Source organism: Branchiostoma belcheri, unplaced genomic scaffold, assembly GCF_001625305.1.
Source record: "Branchiostoma belcheri isolate BF01 breed outbred unplaced genomic scaffold, Haploidv18h27 scaffold301, whole genome shotgun sequence".
Classification (NCBI taxonomy): domain Eukaryota; kingdom Metazoa; phylum Chordata; class Leptocardii; order Amphioxiformes; family Branchiostomatidae; genus Branchiostoma; species Branchiostoma belcheri.
In genome coordinates this window covers 1-18,852 of record NW_017803912.1, presented here as the reverse complement: position 1 = coordinate 18,852, position 18,852 = coordinate 1, and the positions used below count along the sequence as shown (strand labels likewise).

The following is an 18,852-nucleotide window of genomic DNA, read 5'->3' as shown; positions in this document are numbered from 1 at the left end:
AACGTTTTTTTATTTATTTTGAAAATCAACAGTTTGCATTATGCAATTAAAAATCCTAACCAATAAAGTAGGAAATAGCTATCCAACTGTTGTTTTAGTTGTATGTTACTTCATATTATAGTTATATCAATGTAAATCATTGTTTTCCCTTGTGTTTCTCATTCTTTCCCTGCCATGACGTCGTAAAATGTGGTGAACCCATCGCTGTATTTGCTCCAAAGCAAATATTGGCCTTTCTAGTTTAAATGGATTCAGCTTCTTCATTTTGGGGCCTAAGGACCTGAAATTTGGTATGGAAGTACAGTAGGCGAATACCCCTAGGCGTTTTTTTAATTTTTGTGATACAGGCTTTTAGAATGGTTTTATTTGAGTTTTTTGGCTGTGTTATAGCAAATGTATTACTGAGTTAGTGTGCAGTGTTACCACATTTGGGCATGAGTCATCACAATGGAATGCAGGGCATCAACCAATAGGCATGCAGCTTTCCTCTATTCTCCTTGCTGATTGGCTGTTGGAATTTAACAGGCTTAACTTAATTAATACCTGCTCAGATCCATTCCATACTGACAGTAGGTCTGTGTTCAAGTGTTTTGGTAGGTATTTTAAGCTTTCCTGCTCCAGCATTGGAATGCGGGGCATGAACACTTCTTTTTTTTCTTGAAAATCAACAGTTTGCATTATGCAATTAAAAATCCTAACCAATAATGTAGGGAATAGTTATCCAACTGTTGTAGTCTTAGTTGTATGTTACTTCATACTATAGTTATATCAATGTAAAGCATTGTTTTTCCTTGTGTTTCTCATTCTTTCCCTGCCATGTCGTAAAATGTGGTGAAGCCATTGCTGTATTTGCTCCAAAGCAAATGTCGGCCTTTCTAGTTGTACATATTATATATACGTAATAATCTTCTTTGCAAAATTGCTAAAATCATAATGTACTAGTACATGTATATGCTTTGATTAAATGATGTGTTACTTTTTGTATAATGTGTGTTCTGCACTATTCAATTTTTTATTATTTTATCAGTAAATCACACTCAGATCTGTAACCTGCTTTTCAGGTGTCTTTGTGCATACAAAAGCTTCATACAAAAGAAAGAAAACAAATTAATCACATTACATGTCAAAATCAAAGCTGAAAAGTTCTATTTCTCTCTCTCTATTTTCATTGTCCGTTTTCAGACTATACTCTTTTATAAGTGCTCAGAAAAGTAAGCAGTATATGCCATCCCTTTAAAGCTGCATTTATTGAACATTAGAAAAATTCATTTTACTGATCATTTCTTAAGTTGAATTGCATTACTCCATTACAGATAAGTGCCATTCAGAAAGCGGAGGTGCCAGAATATGACGCAATACCAGTGTGTTCAAAAGCTGGAAACAAAACACAGCTGGTGTTTGTGGTGGTACTCACTACTACAAACTGAGTACCATAAAATGTAAGGAATGTGAGATAATTGCACAAATATGTTGAAGAAAAAGAAGTAAATTACAATCAAAAACAAAGTTTTTTTTTTCAATTGAAATATTTCAGTTTTGGTTGCAAATATGTTAGATGCCCCTAGTCTACCCAGCCGGTATTTTATCCCGTGACTCTCCGTAATCACAGACAGCACTGTTTTCACTTATTACCGGCGGAATAGTGCAATAATTACTGTTTATTTACTAAAGTTTCGGTGACCGTGCAGTTCCTCTTGATGCCAGGATAAAGAAAATATCCACAAATACGAATAAAAATCCCCCAAGACGATTGAAAAACCCAAGACAAATAAAAGTCCCCCATGACGACCAAAATCCCCTCATGCAAATTCAGCTGCAAATGTTCGGTGACATGACATATAGATATGTTTCAAAGCATTTTGCAGCACAGAAACTGGTCTATCCAGCAGATGTCTGGTTCCCCGAAATCAAATACAGTACTCTGTTGTTGTTTTTTTAAATCATAAAACCTTGACTCATTTAAGCTATCTATACATATGTTTATGCTTTGTTTTTACTTAAAAGTATGTACATAGAGTAGAAAAAAATTGCGACACTTAAAAACAAAACATGTATGCACTACAAAAAATGGAAACCCTTACAATGTATCTTGTTTTGTAATATCAACTGATTGCTATCACAAGTATTTATCCGTCAGTGTATGTACACCTGTATGTTCTAGTTTTTTTGTATAATTTTTTTATCTGAGTAAAGTTTGAAAAAGATTAATACAAAATACAGTACTGTGTTCACTTGGCTAGAGGTGCCATGTTTACTGTTTACAAAAAGCGGAACTCCGAAGTTTCAGCGACTCAGCAGTTCCTCAACTCAAGACAAATAAACTCTCCAAAGACGACTTGAAAAACCCACGACAGATAAAAATCCCCTTATGCAAATTTTGCCAACGAATTCCGTTCACATGAGTAAGTGACACTTATAGTTAAGGTTGGGGATTGAAAGTATTTTTCAGCACAGAAAGTGAGGTGGCCACTAAGTTCTGTAGCCTATAATTACACATTGTAACTCAGAAGATAGTTTAGATATTGTTGAGTCTAAAACTCGCCGAGCATAGTCAATGCATTACGAGTTTCGCGCAGAATAAGTACGTTCTGTCGACGTGCTGTCACGAAAGGTCACTGTATATATAGTGATGTCACATTGGGAATCCCCTGACACACCTTGCAAAAAGCGGAACTCTTCCTCGTTTCGATGAGTCATCTGTTCCCCCAGGTTATACCTTTGCACCAGTGGCGTAGTCAGTAGTAGTAGAAAACATCTCGAACCATGCGTACCAGACCAGTGCTTCTCTTGTGCGTCTGCCTTGCTGTAGTCCAACACAGAGCGGTTACCGGCACTGCAAGTGTGCTTACACATGGTGATATACATGTAGCTTCAGCTACAAGTTGTACGGAGAGGCTAGCAAACGTCAGCGATGTTACCGGGGTCGCTGTCGATTGCTCACGGGGAAATTTCTCAGCCGTACCGACCAATATCTCGTCGCTCTCCGTGGTTTTGGATCTGAAGCACAACCGGCTGCGCTCCGTCAACCGGGACAGTTTCAACGGTCTCGTCAGTCTAAAGGTACTGAATTTATCTTACAACCAGATAAGCACAATCGAGCACGGTTCTTTTACGGATCTGTCTGAACTTTCCGAACTGTACCTTGACCACAACGGCATATCGTTGACAGCGAAGAACATTTTCAAGGGGTTGTCTCGGTTAGAAATCATTGATTTGTCTTCCAATCGTATAGCCCAACTTGGAGACTCTGCTTTCAATGGAGTTGGCGCTACCTTGAAACAACTTGGGCTAGGGAACAATTACCTCGGCAGATTCTTTTCCTTCAAAAAATCCTACCGAGCATTTAAACAACTTGCAAATCTCACACACCTTGACCTAAGTAACAATGGGATTTATGACTTTCGCTCAGATGTCTTTCGATTTCAGTCAAATGTCCGGTCGTTGAATTTAGTAGGAAATGCTCTTCGTGACAGTAGCCTTTTTATCGAAGTACATAATGACACGGACCCTAGTGAGCTTAAATATTTGCACCGGGCATCGGTATTTCACAGTTTACCAAGTCTGAAATCTGTAAAACTAAGCCACAATAGGCTTACACGATGTTGTGAGGCATTCAATGGACTAAACGACTTAAAATATGTAGACCTCCAGTCCAATGCTATATCGTATCTTGAACCTGAAAACATAACAAAGGTCTTGCCGAATTTGAATGAGTTCTATTTGAGGGGAAACCCCTTTGATTGTAGCTGCAGGGCTGCGACATTCTTTCGATGGGTCGATGACTCACCTGTTATTTCGGACTATTTGAACTGGACTTGTCAACAACCAGAGTCGGTGATAGGGGAAAAATTCAACGAATTAGAGTTTCGTGAATGCGTGCAAGAATCATATGCATATAAATGGTATCTCGTTGTTATTTGCCTTGTTATCCTAACTGTGATAGTGGGTATTGTTGTCTTGAAATGGCACTGGCATGTAAGATACAAGTTCCGACATTTTTTCAAAGATGATGACATGAACATTGAACTTGAAGAACGTAAATATGATGCTTTCGTCAGCTACAGTTCACATGACAGTGACCGGGTTATCCGTTCACTGGTGCCACATCTAGATTCGCTTCAGGTTAAGTCTTGCATCGCTGAGCGTGATTTCATTGCTGGTATACCAATAGCAGAAAACATTGTAGCCAGCATCGAACAGAGTAGACAAGTTATCCTTGTTATCTCGAGAAATTTCCTCAAAAGTGATTGGTGCAAGTACGAACTCCAAATGGCCGAGTATAAACATTTCACCACCGGGGAGAAGTATGTGATCCCGATATTACTAGAGGAAATACCCATAGAAATGATGCCAAAGAGTTTGCGGTATTTGCTAGCTACAAAAACGTACCTCGAATGGAAAGATGGAGAAAAAGAAGAAGGCCTGTTCTGGCGTAGGCTTGGCAAAGCGTTAAAGGCGAACAAATCCCGATCACAAAGACAGGAGCAAATTCCTATCAAGCAGACAGGAGACATTGAGGTTGACGTCGTCGCCAGATCATCTCTATCTCCGATAACATCACCAACGCATCGTTCTGACACCGACGATGACGTCGACGTTGAGCCTGAGAAACAAGGGGACCATGAAACGTGCGTTAAGCTGGATAACTCTCTTAAAGAAACATGTACTGACGACCAAGCAATAGACATCACAGCTAAGGGTCCCCACATTGACGACGACCCATCCTCCGAATGCCAGACTGTCTGTTCCGACGTCTACACAGAGAATCCAGTAGTTGAAGACGTCAAACTGATGACCAAAGCAAGAAGGAGAGATCTCTCAACGTTTTTCGCAGGCATAGTTGAAAAAGGTCGCCACGTATTTTTCACTACGTTGTTTCGTTTCAAGTACACCAAAACGTCGTCTTTCCATCATAAAGCGCCACCAATGAGCGATTCGGAAGCTACAGCAGAGCCGTTCTTGCCAAAAGTTGTCCAGGAATCATACACCGAAGAACATGCTCACATAGCGTGTTGTCAACAAGAGCCAATCTACCAAAACTCGTGGTTTCTCTACCACGCTACAAGGATACGAACCAAGGAACCACTACCACCTGTTCCAGTCGAGCAAGATGACACCTCTCTCAGCATCTCAGAGCCACAGACGACCGTAGTGCACATGGCCGCCATTGAACAGTACCAGTCTCCGATGCCAGTCTATGAAGAAATACCTTGCCATGGGTATGAAAGAAGCCTTGTACCGTACGGAGAAAATTTAAAAGAACTCCAAGCGGTGCAACAGCAGCCACGCCTGAACGTAGTTACCTCGTCCCTGGCCACTGGCATCTTCGACTCGGAAGGGGGTCATCTGGTCATCGAAGGCACGGGCGTTAGGCTCTTCATTCCCCCGGGCGCGATCAAGGATGGCACAGAGCAACAAGTCACCATCTCCATCAGTTCGGACGAGTGTGACAAGCCGACTCTGGCGGAGGGACAGGCTAGGATAAGCCCGGTGATCAGGTGCAGCCCGCACGGCATCACCTTCCAGAAAAGCGTGGCTCTATCCTTCCCCCACACAGGAGAAACATCCAAAGGCAAAGTCATACATCCTCTCATAACAAATACAGACAGAGGCCAAGAGGCTGGATACGAGGACATGAGGAAAGACGACGGTGCTCGTGCCATAGTTAGGAAGTCAGACTGCGTGGTGTTCCTCGATCATTTCACGGGCGTCACACTCGTGGAGAAGAGTCCGTGTCCTGATGAGGGTGCAAAGGGGGGCAGCGGGAGTGATGACAGCACCGACAAGCCTCTGTACGCCATCCCCTTTTGGAGCCTCACCTCCAGCGGTGACGTTGTTGTGCGTGTGAGGCTGTGTCAGAAGAGAGATGACGCTAAACAGGTACGTGTACGTGGTTTCTGACACTAATGCATGGTTAGTACATGTGTACTGCTAATCCATTGTATTCAAGGCAGCTGTAACAGTAAGGCAGGGCATATCTTTTTTTCCTGTAGATTCTAAATTTCTTGGTTTTGTCATTCTGCAACATAAGAATCGTTATCCAAGATTTTTTTATTTTTATTTACGGCATATAACTGCTCATTTTGCAGCTACATTGTACGATTTACAGTATGGTCGATTTTTTTTGGGAAACGAACAAAAACTCATGCGCGCGCGGATGTCATCCATATAATAAAATTAACATGGCCTTACTAACACCACCTGGAAGTGTGCTGAAATCTCAAACTTCTTGTTCTCCCCAGACTGCCTACGGGGATGAGCAGGCCTGTGGAGGCAGACCGTGTGACGGACCTCCCGTAACTCTGTACGTGCAGGTGAGGAATGGCACCAAGGCTCGCGTACAACTAGTAATGGACAACGTCAGACCAGGGTGGGCAAGCGTCGATGGTCTTGAGAAAGTAAGTACATTTAATGGATGTTTAGATACATATGAATTGATGTTGCGCAATGCAACAGTGATGTACAAGTGAACTTCTATCACGTGGTGAACACGGGCGGGGCACGACCTGTCTTAGCCAATCACAGTGTAAACCTGATCCGCCCTAACCAATCGCAGTGCAGATCTACGCGTGCTTCTAAATTTGCCGCGTCTTTCAGAATTTCTCGGTCCACTCGAACGAACCACGGCAGCGATGGGTCAGAAAAAAATTCGTGCAGCGGTTTTGAGCTTCCTTTTGCGGAGAGACGGTCGTCATTTGTTCATCGTGACTTGTGCAGCTGTTGGTTGGTTCTGTGTTGACCAATTTTTCTGGTATGAATGACCGCGCAGGTATGCATAAAACCTTTTCGTAATACAAAAATATAACGTTAATTATGCACAATGTTTACCTTCACATGGCCGCCGGAGATAGACCGATAGCCGATGTGAGGGTTCAGAATGGTATAGCCTAACAAATTACTGCTCTGTTTATTCTTACTCATACACATTGACCGTGACAAGTGTCTTCCAGTTTGACCTGCATCTTGCTACGTAATGTTATCCGATACAGCACACAGGGTGTTAGATAGATTTCGTGCATGAATGTGTGAATACAAGTTGGAATGGGTGGAAGGCTTAGGGTTACTAAAGATAATAGCAGATGTTACAATCAGGACAAAAGGTGGTTTCTGTAGTGAGCCTTGAATTCCCTGAGTTTGGGAGAGTCGGTAATGTGTCTGGGTAGACTATTTCGGGGCCGGGATGTGTAAGGGATGAAACTATTCTTGTAGACGTTGGTTTTGAAACTGATGATAGCATCTTAATGAAGATGCTTCTCTTCACAGGTTATTGACTGTCGCAGGATCTTCACCGATGACGAAGTGCAACAGTGCAGCTTCCTTCTGGAGAGATGCAGTGATGGTGACGGTCACAACTCCAACAGGTTCCGCTGCCGTCTTCAATTCATCCCGGAAGGAAACGAAGATGCACAAACCACCTACGTGTCAGTCTTGACAGACGAGGTAAATAGAAAATGAAATTACCATATGTTTGAGGGTCTGCGTGGGGGGAGGGGCGACAATGCTCTACGTTAATCGACCTTGATTTTTTTTTTTCGTTTATACGATAAAACTAGTCAAGATGTGAAACTTGGCCAAATTTTATTCCACAAATCCGAACGGTTGCTGAGATTTCGGCAACTCTGCACTTCGGCACCTGTCGTAGGGCTAGGTCCCGTACAAGGCCCTAATGACGGACCATTTAATGGTCTTCTTATCAGGTCAAATTTACTATTCCAGCCGACTTTTTCTGGCTAGCGTGTATCATTGTTGTATCCTCTCACGTTCTGAGTGATTTGTACTTAGTGTAAGCCGTTTTTACGGCAGAAAAAGGGGGGGGGGGCGGATAATTACTGTGTTCTGCGACCTTAATTGTTGAGAGCCGGCTACGTATTACGCTGAATCGAGGAATTCAGTTTTACATTAAATTCAGATGGCTGCAACGCATTACGTAGCTTCAAATGGCGAACTACGCTCTACGCGAAATGCAGCGATTACGCTCTACGTTGAATTACAGCGGCCTGTCTATGCTCTACGTAGAATTGAAACGGCCGATTATGCTCTACTAAAAAGGGCACATGCGGGCCCTCATGTTTGCACTCACGTGACCATGGCGTTAGAATAGTCCGCCATGATGGATGGTTAAACCAGCACGTCGGCAGAACGTACTGCGTCTGCGCGTAACCCACAATGTCATAGCGCTTTGGCAGAACGTTTGTATAGGCGTATGACAATCCGTCTACAATTTTTTTCGGACAATGATCCGTTGCAACGTTGACGCCGGCGCAGTGCGCTCTTTCTGATGTACTAGGCGCGTTTTATCACCCACAGAGCAGTCATAGCTGTACTAGTACTGTATTTGATTTCGAGGAGTCGCGGGTTCAAGTACCGGCGACACTGGATATACCAAAACTCCACTGTAAAATACTTTCAAACCCTTTTATACATCTCACTACATTAGGCAATAGCAAGTAATTCAATGGATAACATCGGGTGGGCATTAATTTTCACCTGTTTTTTGTGAGTTTGAAAAAAACAACAATTTTTTGCCCTCTGACAGTGGTCAACATGCCGAAAACGGGCAAAGATGTCTGTCTATGATGCAGTCATGCATGTTATTTATTTGATAATAGTTATATATAGTAAGCACTTATGATTTCATTTGCAATTTATTTATCCTGTGCATATTGTTCAGCCCCTACCGCTCAGTCCAAAACAAGACTTTGCCGTCAGACCCAAAAGGCCGCCGTGCTTGCCTGTAGGGGCGAGGAAGGAACTCTGCCGGCTTCTGGACCCCAGTAACCCACTGGGGAACGACTGGAGAATGCTCTCCTGTGAGTTAAACTTGCAACTGGATAGCTACGACATCCAGCTGTTTGAAGAACACAGTGACAAGAGGAGCCCAACTTTCCAGATCCTAACGCTCTTTGAGCTGGACTATGGGCATCTCCCCCAGGTCGGTCAATTAAAAAATAATCATAATAGTTAAGGGTTAATGACCCGCCCCGAGGTGAATATGATGTGATAAAGCCTTGTCAGTTGCTATAACCACCGGATGAAGCCAGCGAGTGAGCGCAGCGAACGAGGTGGCTTTATGACAAGGCTTTAAGACACCTTTTTTCACCGGGCTGGCCATTAACGCTATTATCATATAGCCTATCAAAACTTACACAGTAAATTGTGACACATTCCTGTATAACACATACAATTTAAATTATATAACAACCCGTTACAGTCACTCCTCTATCTTACCACCCGCTGGCCACTGTTCCTGTGCGTCTTTCACCGATTCCAAGGACCCACATATTGAGTCTAAATTGGCCTCAATCAGTTCTTCTATGACAAATTCTGACTCAAAACTGAAAAGTACAAAAAAATCCTTCTTGCCTTCTGCTGTTCTCTCTTGGAACAAGATACCCCAGACCGCCAAAGAATCCCTATCCATTTGTGCATTCAAAAATGAATTAGAGTCTTGCTTTGATAGCATGCCCAGACATCCTCACTACTCTCACGGCCACGGACACCATGTGACTCACCTTACCAGACTCAAACTTGGTTTCAGCCAGCTGAACTACCACCTATTCCAGCATCACTGTATCACTAGTCCCGAGTGCAAATGTGGGCATCCAAATGAGACCCCAGATCATCACTATTTATTACACTGCATATTTCATAAAACTGAAAGGACCAAAATGTTGTTATCCATATCTTGCCTTCATCTTGGAAACATACTTCCTTCCGACCCACTCAATGCAAACGACGCCACATTCTGTACTTTACTTCTTACAGGTAGCCCCTCCCTCCCATACACTACTAACTGCCGTATCTTTACCTTCGCCAAGAAGGTTATGTTTTCGTAGGCGTTCGTATGTTTGTCTGTCTGTCTGTCTGTAAACACGATAACTTGAGAAGGCTTAAATGGATTGACTTCATATTTGGTAGGTTGGAAGGTCTTGATGAGACCTCGAAATGATTAGATTTTGGGCCCCCTGGCAGCTTCTTATGGTACTGCAGCTGAACTTCCAGTTTTGATATCTCGTGATCTAGACGTGCTAGGATCACGGAATTTGGATGGTAGGTAGGTCTTGTGCTGGGGAAGAAGTGACATAGGTTTGTGCCCCCTAGCGGCTTGCTCAGGTACTGCAGGGGCATTTCTTTTAAAATATTAATAAGAGGATACCTCAAGAACCGGTGGACGGATCGTCGTGATTTTTCGTATGCAGGTAGCTTAAGTGACGCTTGACATGATTATGCGACAATTATGCAAATCTGGATGTAATTTGCATAATTAATGAGGAAATTCTATAAATCAGCTACATTACATTATAGGACTATTCAAGCCTGTGACATATGTAATTGAGAACGAAACACAGGCAGATATTGATTATGTAAATTAACACTTAATTTGCATGATTAATGACAAAATGTTATACTTCCATAATGGTAATTGCCTGGAATTTCATACTTGGGGTATTTGAAATTTGCATAATTTATGAGAAAATGATAGAATGGCTTTCTTTGTTAAAGGTAAAGCTGTATTTTGATGGCGAATATGATCAACTGACATAATTCATGCAAATGAGGATCCTATTTGCATAATCAGGAGGAATAATATTTACTCTGTCAGTCATAAAGATTAACATCATTTGGCGAAGGTCGTGGGACTCTAGTTGATATTGTGTTTAACTATATCCACCACTCTGGAAGATTTGACCAATCTCAATAATGTTATGCTATAGGTATTGGTACCGGTGCGCCAGCCACTTTCATTTTATGTTGATGTTATACTTTATGTCATCTTTATGTTTACATTTGTATTATGTTTTATGAGCAGAGGATTTACATAAGCACAACAAGTGCTTCCTATCTAATGCTCAAAAATCCATGGGAATAAAATTTAAAAAAAAATTCTGACATGTAGCATTGTCTATTGTATACCCTTTAGTGTGATCTTTTTACCTGTTCTATCAGAAATCATATGAGTTCACCGGAACTTTGGAACAGAACCGGTATTCAATTTGTGGTTATTTTGGGCCAAAAGAATAGAGCAAGCTTCCAATTGAAGTCATCTGAGGTCATTTGGATGTTTCAATACAGAAATGTGGGAGTGGCGCGAAACATGTTTTATTTTTTCCGTTCGCATGTATTGACATGGTCTTTGTTATGTATTGCTAAGTAAACAGGTTGATGACAAGACGGTAAACATTTCTACCGTGGCCGACAAGAACAAAATTTTACACCGCAACTTTTGGTGTTTTACACCGCAACTTTTGGTGTTTTACACCGCAACTTTTGGTGTTTTACACTGCAACTTTTGGTGTTTTACACTGCAACTTTGGGTGTTTTACACTGCAACTTTGGGTGTTTTACACTGCAACTTTTGCTGTGTTTTACACTGCAACTTTTGCTGTGTTTTACACTGCAACTTTTGGTGTTTTACACTGCAACTTTTGCTGTGTTTTACACTGCAACTTTTGCTGTGTGGAAAACTTACATCCCTCCCCTTTTATAATGGACGGTCCCCCTGTCAGGTCAAAGGTGACAACGATGGCATGCAAACTACGTCGACTGAGTTATCCTTTTCGTGCATAAGTTTTTTAGAGGAAAAGCTTGGCTACGTTGTGACGTTAGTTTTTTTTCTAAAGGCCTTTGAGTCACGTGACATTTTCTAGCTAGAGAATTCGGACTCGCAAGGTCGCTAATAATTTGATGAGTAAATATTGGGCCTATGGGAGTCAAGTGTGGCACCACTTGGTACTATGAAGCAATAAAGACTTATTTTCAATTATGAAGTGTTGACTCTTGACTCAGGTAAGTTATCGATCATTAGGGAACAATACGAGCGATCGCCATGACGTCACCGTAGGCAAAAAGTGGGTGCCAGTTGGCTGATTTGCCTACCAAGAATTTGCATATGTCTTCAAATAATTTGCATGCGTATAATGTAAACAAAAACAGCGATCGCTCGTATACAAATGTAGAATAATATTGTATACAATATTTATAGTTAATAAGACATCTAATCAATGTTAATTAGTCAATCACTAATCTTTAAACTGTCATCATGGAGGCAATACAGTGTTGTGTAAGTATAGTAAAGTTAGAACACAAAGAAGAACAGACAGAATTATAAATCATCAATTTATTCACAGCTTGATCAATTTCTTAAGATCCCATTCTGTTGATGTCTCACACTCAGTCACAGCACGACACTGTGACTCTCAGGCCGCCGCCATCTTTGTCACCTTTGACCTGACAGGGGGACCGTCCATTATGAAAGGGGAGGGGTGTAAGTTTTCCACACAGCAAAAGTTGCAGTATAAAACACAGCAAAAGTTGCAGTGTAAAACACCAAAAGTTGCAGTGTAAAACACCAAAAGTTGCAGTGTAAAACACAGCAAAAGTTGCAGTGTAAAACACAGCAAAAGTTGCAGTGTAAAACACAGAAAAAGTTGCAGTGTAAAACACCAAAAGTCGCAGTGTAAAACACCAAAAGTTGCAGTGTAAAACACCAAAAGTTGCGGTGTAAAATTTTGTACTTGTCGGCCACGGTACATTTCCATTCAACAAGGAAACGTGCTACAAATGCCAGCAAAAAGAGTCCACTCCCTTGCATAATGGTTTGCTCCAGGGTGTGCATTATTCTGCAACAAAGCACACTTGTGAGAATACAGCACACTTGGGAGGATTTTGCAATACTTGTATCATGCTAACTGTGACATTATGGTGTCGAAATCAATATGAAATGGGGGCTTCTGATTGGTCAACGCCAACTGGCTATATGATTATAAGACTTAATGTGTTATAAGCTGTTTTACAATTTACGTAATGTACGGGACATGTAATTCAGCCTTCAGGCTGTGAAATTTTCTTAGAATAAAAACCCATATAATAATTAGTACTTCCACCTAACGTTACAGCAAATAGCGACTGTAAGGCAGCAAATTGCTCTGTTTCTTCTTTTTCTTCTCCTAACATACAAGGTCAATGACCTGGACCAAACTTCTGTTACCATGGTACGTAACTGGTGCTGTAGAAGATGGTGGATTACATGTACATTTATGAAGCAGGACAGAATTTGGAGGGGGTGGTCACTACATCCATGCATGCGAATGTGTAGTTTTGTTAGGCTAGACGTAGGCCATGTAAAGTTTGGTCGATGAAGGTGAGACACCAAGGTAATACGATACGGCAAAAAAGCAGTTACTCATTGACAAGCAACTGGATATGATTTGGGAATGTAAAGGTTGCTTTTCAAATATTGACTCTCTATATAGATGCTCTTAGATTTCATTGAGCAATTTTCGATCTAATTAATTAATCAAAAACGTTTTTATTCAATTATCTGACAGGTGCAACAACTTCATGCTCTACGCAAAGTGCTGGCAGAACCACCGATGGGCAGGCCGGACGCGTCCCGACTTGTAGAAAACGTAATTTCTCAGCACTTTGCCGAGGATGGTGCTACTCCATCCGTAGCACATGATCACGACCAGCACTGCGACCCTGCAGCATCTAACACAATGTCCAGGCTGACAGGCGACAGGTATTACTCTCCATACGCTGCACCTTGTGCCGTTCAACCAAAAATACCCACAGCAACGAACATGCGCCCGGACCCGCTTACTACCAGTAGCACAGCTAACACGTCCCAACTGGATGATGCACCAGAAGAGACAACGTTGAAGAAGACTCATCTCCCAGAGACTGACAGTGACCAAGCATGCAAACAAGAGTCCCAAAGTACTGCGGTATGCACACCTCTCAAAGTACCGGATAGAAACGCTAGCTTAGCCACCAGTCAGGTAGAAGATACGCCAAGTCATACTGGTGCTACTGCTTCAACCAAGAGGATGCAAGTCACAAAATCGGACGATGAACTGATCATTGTGGAGGAAGAGCGCATCAGAAGTGAAGACGATGTAGAGTTACTTTCATCTGAAGATTCACCCAACTGGACGGATGACAAGAAGCTTAAGAAGAAGCATGATGTTGTTGACACACACACGTATGGTGACCTAGGTAAGGAATGTCTTGCCCGATCCAGAACAGGGATGCATCCCATTGAGGAAGAAAGTGTATCTCTCCTAGATGAAACTGATGCCTAGTAGTCTTCTTTAAGATTTTGAAGTTTAAGATGATGAAGTTTAAACACTGTAATTTCAACACAAGACCTTGAAGGTAAGCAAATTTTCGACGGAACAACTGTCAACTTCTTTGTCAAGAAACGAACAATCCACCACTTCACTTCTGTTATGCAAAATTGACACAAGTGACTTGGTGAGTTGATGGTCACACATTGTAGTACGATACATTCCAGGAATTATTGCCATGTCCTACTACCATATCTGCTTACTAGGTCAATTTCTGTACACCTTATTTCATAAGCGAGACCAAATCATCAATTCATCAACATATTGTGACTCATATAGTGTATAGATAGTAGTTTGTAGTAAGAAATGTAATAAGATTGTATTACTGCCACACATTGTACCATGTACGATTGTCGAGCAATAAAGTTCATTCATTCACATTGTAGGTTGTAAAACATCGGTGGTACCCACGTCTTTGTTAAGGAATGGTTGCATTGCTCATTCCTTAACAAAGAGTTGTACAGTCAAAAAATGTGGGTAAGTCCCAATTTCTTTTGTTGAAAATTACTTTAACCCTATTCAGACGGGAGAGGGGGGGGGGGCTTTTGAGGTAGCTACGTTTACTAATACTGAGCTATAAATCTATTGACATTTTTGCTACTTTATTAATGTCATCGTGTACATAAAAGTGTGGTGTGATTTTAACAGCGTATTTGGCATACGTTGTACTTAATATGTAACATAAATGTATATGAACTTACAAACTAAGGAATGGGTGTATAGTAGCATTTGCGGAAAGACCATACATATAAGGTATAGAATCCCAGATATAAGTAGTTTGGACTGAGTTAGTTCAATTCCAGTTTTTAACTGCTCGGGTTTTCTTTCTGTGTGTGAAAAGAAATTAAAGAGTTTATTTCAATCTGTGTCATTGTTAATGTGTATGTTGTTAGGTCAGCATTAGTACTCACGTGACTATGACGTCAGCGTTGTTCGCCATGTTTTATGGTTAAACTTGTAAGTTGCTTAGTAGAGAGTGATTGCACAACTTGCTCTCTGAGGTACAGCAGTTTATGCATGTCACCCAACAACGTAATTCACGTTTTCTCAGATGGGCGGATGCCTACACGTTTCCATAGAAACACGTCTGCCTTCCTTCTGGCGCGAAACTTGGCCTATGACCTTTGACGTCACTGGCACGAGCTCCCCTAATGCAGTAACATGAACCACTTGTTAGGGGGCAAGTTTTTGGGGACGGTCCGTTAGATTTCTGCAGGGCTGGTGAGTCAGGGAAAATTCAGACTTACTCCGAATGAGAAGAAGTAGAGGCAAAGTTCTGCCACCATAACGGTTTATCCCTGAGTGTTTCCAGATGCTCAGTCCCACAACTTGCGGTTTCGCCTGCTGGTTTCCTCAGGTTTGATACGGTACGTGCTTGCGCTAACTCTCAGCTTTTGAATGCAACGTTAGTTCTTGTCAACCTAACAATCACATCTTTCTTTAGCTTTAGGCCATGTTGATTTGATTATATGGATGACATCCTCTGGGAACCCCAAAACTGGTGCGAGCGTGCAAATAAAAAAAGTTTAAAAAGTTGCCCCCCCCCCCCAAAAAAGTTGCTTTCATGATGAAATCTATATGTAGTCATTAAGGTTGAACAAATGACACAGAGTATGGTATGGCGAATGATCTATACATTTTCTTTTTTTTTTTGTTTGATTTTGGCATTGGTATCGTTTTCCAATATTTTTTTGTAACTTAAGGTATATATTTGCTAATTTTGCTAATTAACTGTTTTGAACGATTTACAGTATGGTTGAAAACTTTCTTTTTCGGAACGGCCGAAAATTCATGCGCGCGCGGATGTCATCCATATAATGCTGTTTTGAACGATTTATCTTTGAACGATAACATCTGTTTTGAACGATTTACAGTATGGTTGAAAACTTTCTTTTTTGGAACGGCCGAAAATTCATGCGCGCCTGGATGACATCCATATAATCAAATCAACATGGCCTTAGCTGACATGCCAAGTAAGTAATCAAGGTTCCGTACACAGACATAACAACACGCCTCCAGAGCTCGCTGTATTGTAGTGAAAGGTTCAAGGCCTGATTTACTGGTCACGCCTGTCTTTAAAGACCAAATAACACAATAAAGTCTGTAAAATACCGAAATATCGGAAGTGTACATACAATATAGTCACTTCAAGCTTGTTCCAATCATAATGACTGAGAAACTGAGCTTGTACGGCCTTCTAAAAGTGAATTTTTGGAGACTCTCTAGCAAGCTTCCCAATCGCCCACTTCGGGCATCTCTGTTTGCATCTGTGTTTTATTTTTACATTTCTGTGCTTTTTCCTGAGCTGACATCACTGGATGACGTCAGCTCAGGAAAAATACAGATATGCAAAAATAAAATGTAGAGATGCAAATCGCCAGTACTGGCTTGTGCTGACTTTTCCAAGGCAGGGCATTAGAATTTCGAATGTAACAGAAGAACCATGCATATTTATTATAAATGTGTCTGATAGCCAGGTAATACTAGTTATGTTAGTTACAATCAGCCAAGGTCATGAACACTTTAAAGTCGTTACTTGTGGACCCCATACACGCCCAGCCTTATGGGTGGATTTAGTTTGGACTTCCTCCTCTTTCTCTGTCACTTCTACCATGAGTTTTGTGGAGGAAAGATATGATTCTAGACAAATATCTAATAACGCGTGGAAATATTTACATCTCGACAACAGGACACATGTCAGATCTTGTCTGAGGTTCAAGAAATGTGAAGTGTGGTCCTTACCTTGGTGCTGATCGCCTCACCCAGAGAATAGAGTGCACTTTGCAAATCAGTCAGTAGAGGACGCTGCTGCACAGTGCTGTTCATGGCATGGCATGGAGGAAAACTTAAACTAAATTTGTTACATGTCTTATGGAATAAGCGTCATTTCCACGGTTTTGTCATTTTTATGACGTTCTAATCAGAATTCCAAGATTTTTCTAAACGTTTGTAGCAATACCGTTATTTTTTACCGGTCATTGGGCTAGGAAGAAAACAATGCACACACCCCTTACAAAATACAGTATGCTGTATTCCAGGCATCATAAATAGCCTTTCAATTGAGATCACGCAGACCTTAGCAAGACATTGAGGTACAAGTTACATTATTGAAGTCCTCACAGATCATTAAACATATTCCGCCTACACATATGAACGGAAATTGTTTCATTCTATTTTAATGTGCTCCTTCATGCGTCCTTTTAATTAAGAGGCTACCTGAATATTCATATCGTAAACTGCCAAGCTTATCTTTTCAGTGTTGTACCAATTTCAAATTACGTTTTAGAATTAACGGTATATCATGGTAAATTTGTCTGACAAAAGAAATGGTCAATTAAAAATGAAATATTGACAATAAGGAAATGTGCAAATTGTTTCATTAGGTTTCTTCTTACGTCTTCTTATTATAATAAGCAAAACAGTGTGCAATGTACAATCAGGTACCTTCAGTGTTGTAAAATTGCAAACACACTTTTTTCATTGTGCTGTTTTGAAATTGGAGATAAAGTTGCTAACGATCATTTGAAATGAGGAAATTGACGTGAAAGTTATTTTCAGCAACCATGTGCACTTAATGGATTTATATAGATACCTATGGGGTCATGAATTGATGTCGCGCAACAGTGATTTACAAGTGGACTTCTATCACGTGGTGAGCACGGGCGGGGCACGACCTGTCTTAGCCAATCACAGTGTAAATTTGATCCGCCCTAACCAATCGCAGTGCAGATCTACACGTGCTCCTAAATTTGCCGCGTCTTTCAGAATTTCTCGGCCCACTCGAACGAACCACGATAGCGACCGGTCAGAGAAAAATCCGTGCAGCGGTTTTGAGCTTCCTTTCGTGGCTTATGCAGCCTTTTCTTCGTGACTCGTTCAGCGGTTTTGGGCTTGAACCTGCATGCGGAAAGGCGGTCGTCATTTGCAGCATTTGGGGCTTATTTTGCGGTGAGTTGTTCGAACCTTTTTGTATAGTCAAGGCGGAAGCCTCCCTAACAGATATGTGACAAGCTTATGTGACATCTGTGATCACGAAATGGCGAAGATTCCATTTTTGGAGCCACCACCGCATTACTGCCTTCCTTGTTTCAACAGGATGGCTTCCATTTCTCTGACTACGGGAATTTCTTGTGTCTCAAAAGCATCCGGGGGCCATCCTAAAGGCTTTAACCTCAATAAAAATGTTGTTTGTTTCACCTCCTGACACTTTCGGTGGGTTACCGTGGTGCCAGGGATGGATGCCCACAAAATGTGCTATTTTTATGACACAAACCCTCATAGAAAATATCCCTCAGACTCTATTTCTAACTTAGATTGTTTCTGTAGATCATTTTAAACCAAAATCTAATAATTTGTTTAGGGTTTTCCAGCCAACTGCACCTCTCACGGCACTTAAACGATTCCCTTGGGTATTAGCTATATGTTAAGTTTCTTTCCTGTAGTTTCTTTGTCGGTTCTTTGGGTTTATATTGTTATATTGGGGGTTTGGGGCCTTGACCGCGGGTGTCTCTCCTGACGCAAAAGCTCCCTTTGATGGTTTTGCCAGAGTCTCTCAGTTTATGCCTGTATTTTCCAACGTTAAAAAATCTCTGTTATAATGCTAAACTCTGATTTTGATGTTTTTTGACTGTTTGTTGACAGCCTGCGGGTCACGTGGCAGACATGTTTAAGAATTCTGTTATAACTGAAGGCGAGTTGCCTATGGTATTTTTTATTCATTAAC

At 41.4% G+C, this 18,852-nt stretch overlaps 1 protein-coding gene across 1 annotated transcript; it reads left to right on the top strand.

Moving 5' to 3' along the window:
- The first annotated feature begins 2,729 nt into the window (after positions 1 to 2,729).
- On the top strand, positions 2,730 to 14,365 carry LOC109474335. Its single transcript, XM_019774622.1, has 5 exons — positions 2,730 to 5,880; positions 6,243 to 6,398; positions 7,264 to 7,440; positions 8,672 to 8,932; positions 13,329 to 14,365. Exons 1-5 carry the CDS (start codon positions 2,764 to 2,766, stop codon positions 14,082 to 14,084), a joined length of 4,467 nt encoding a protein of 1,488 aa, XP_019630181.1. The 5' UTR covers positions 2,730 to 2,763; the 3' UTR covers positions 14,085 to 14,365.
- Positions 14,366 to 18,852: the final 4,487 nt, after the last annotated feature.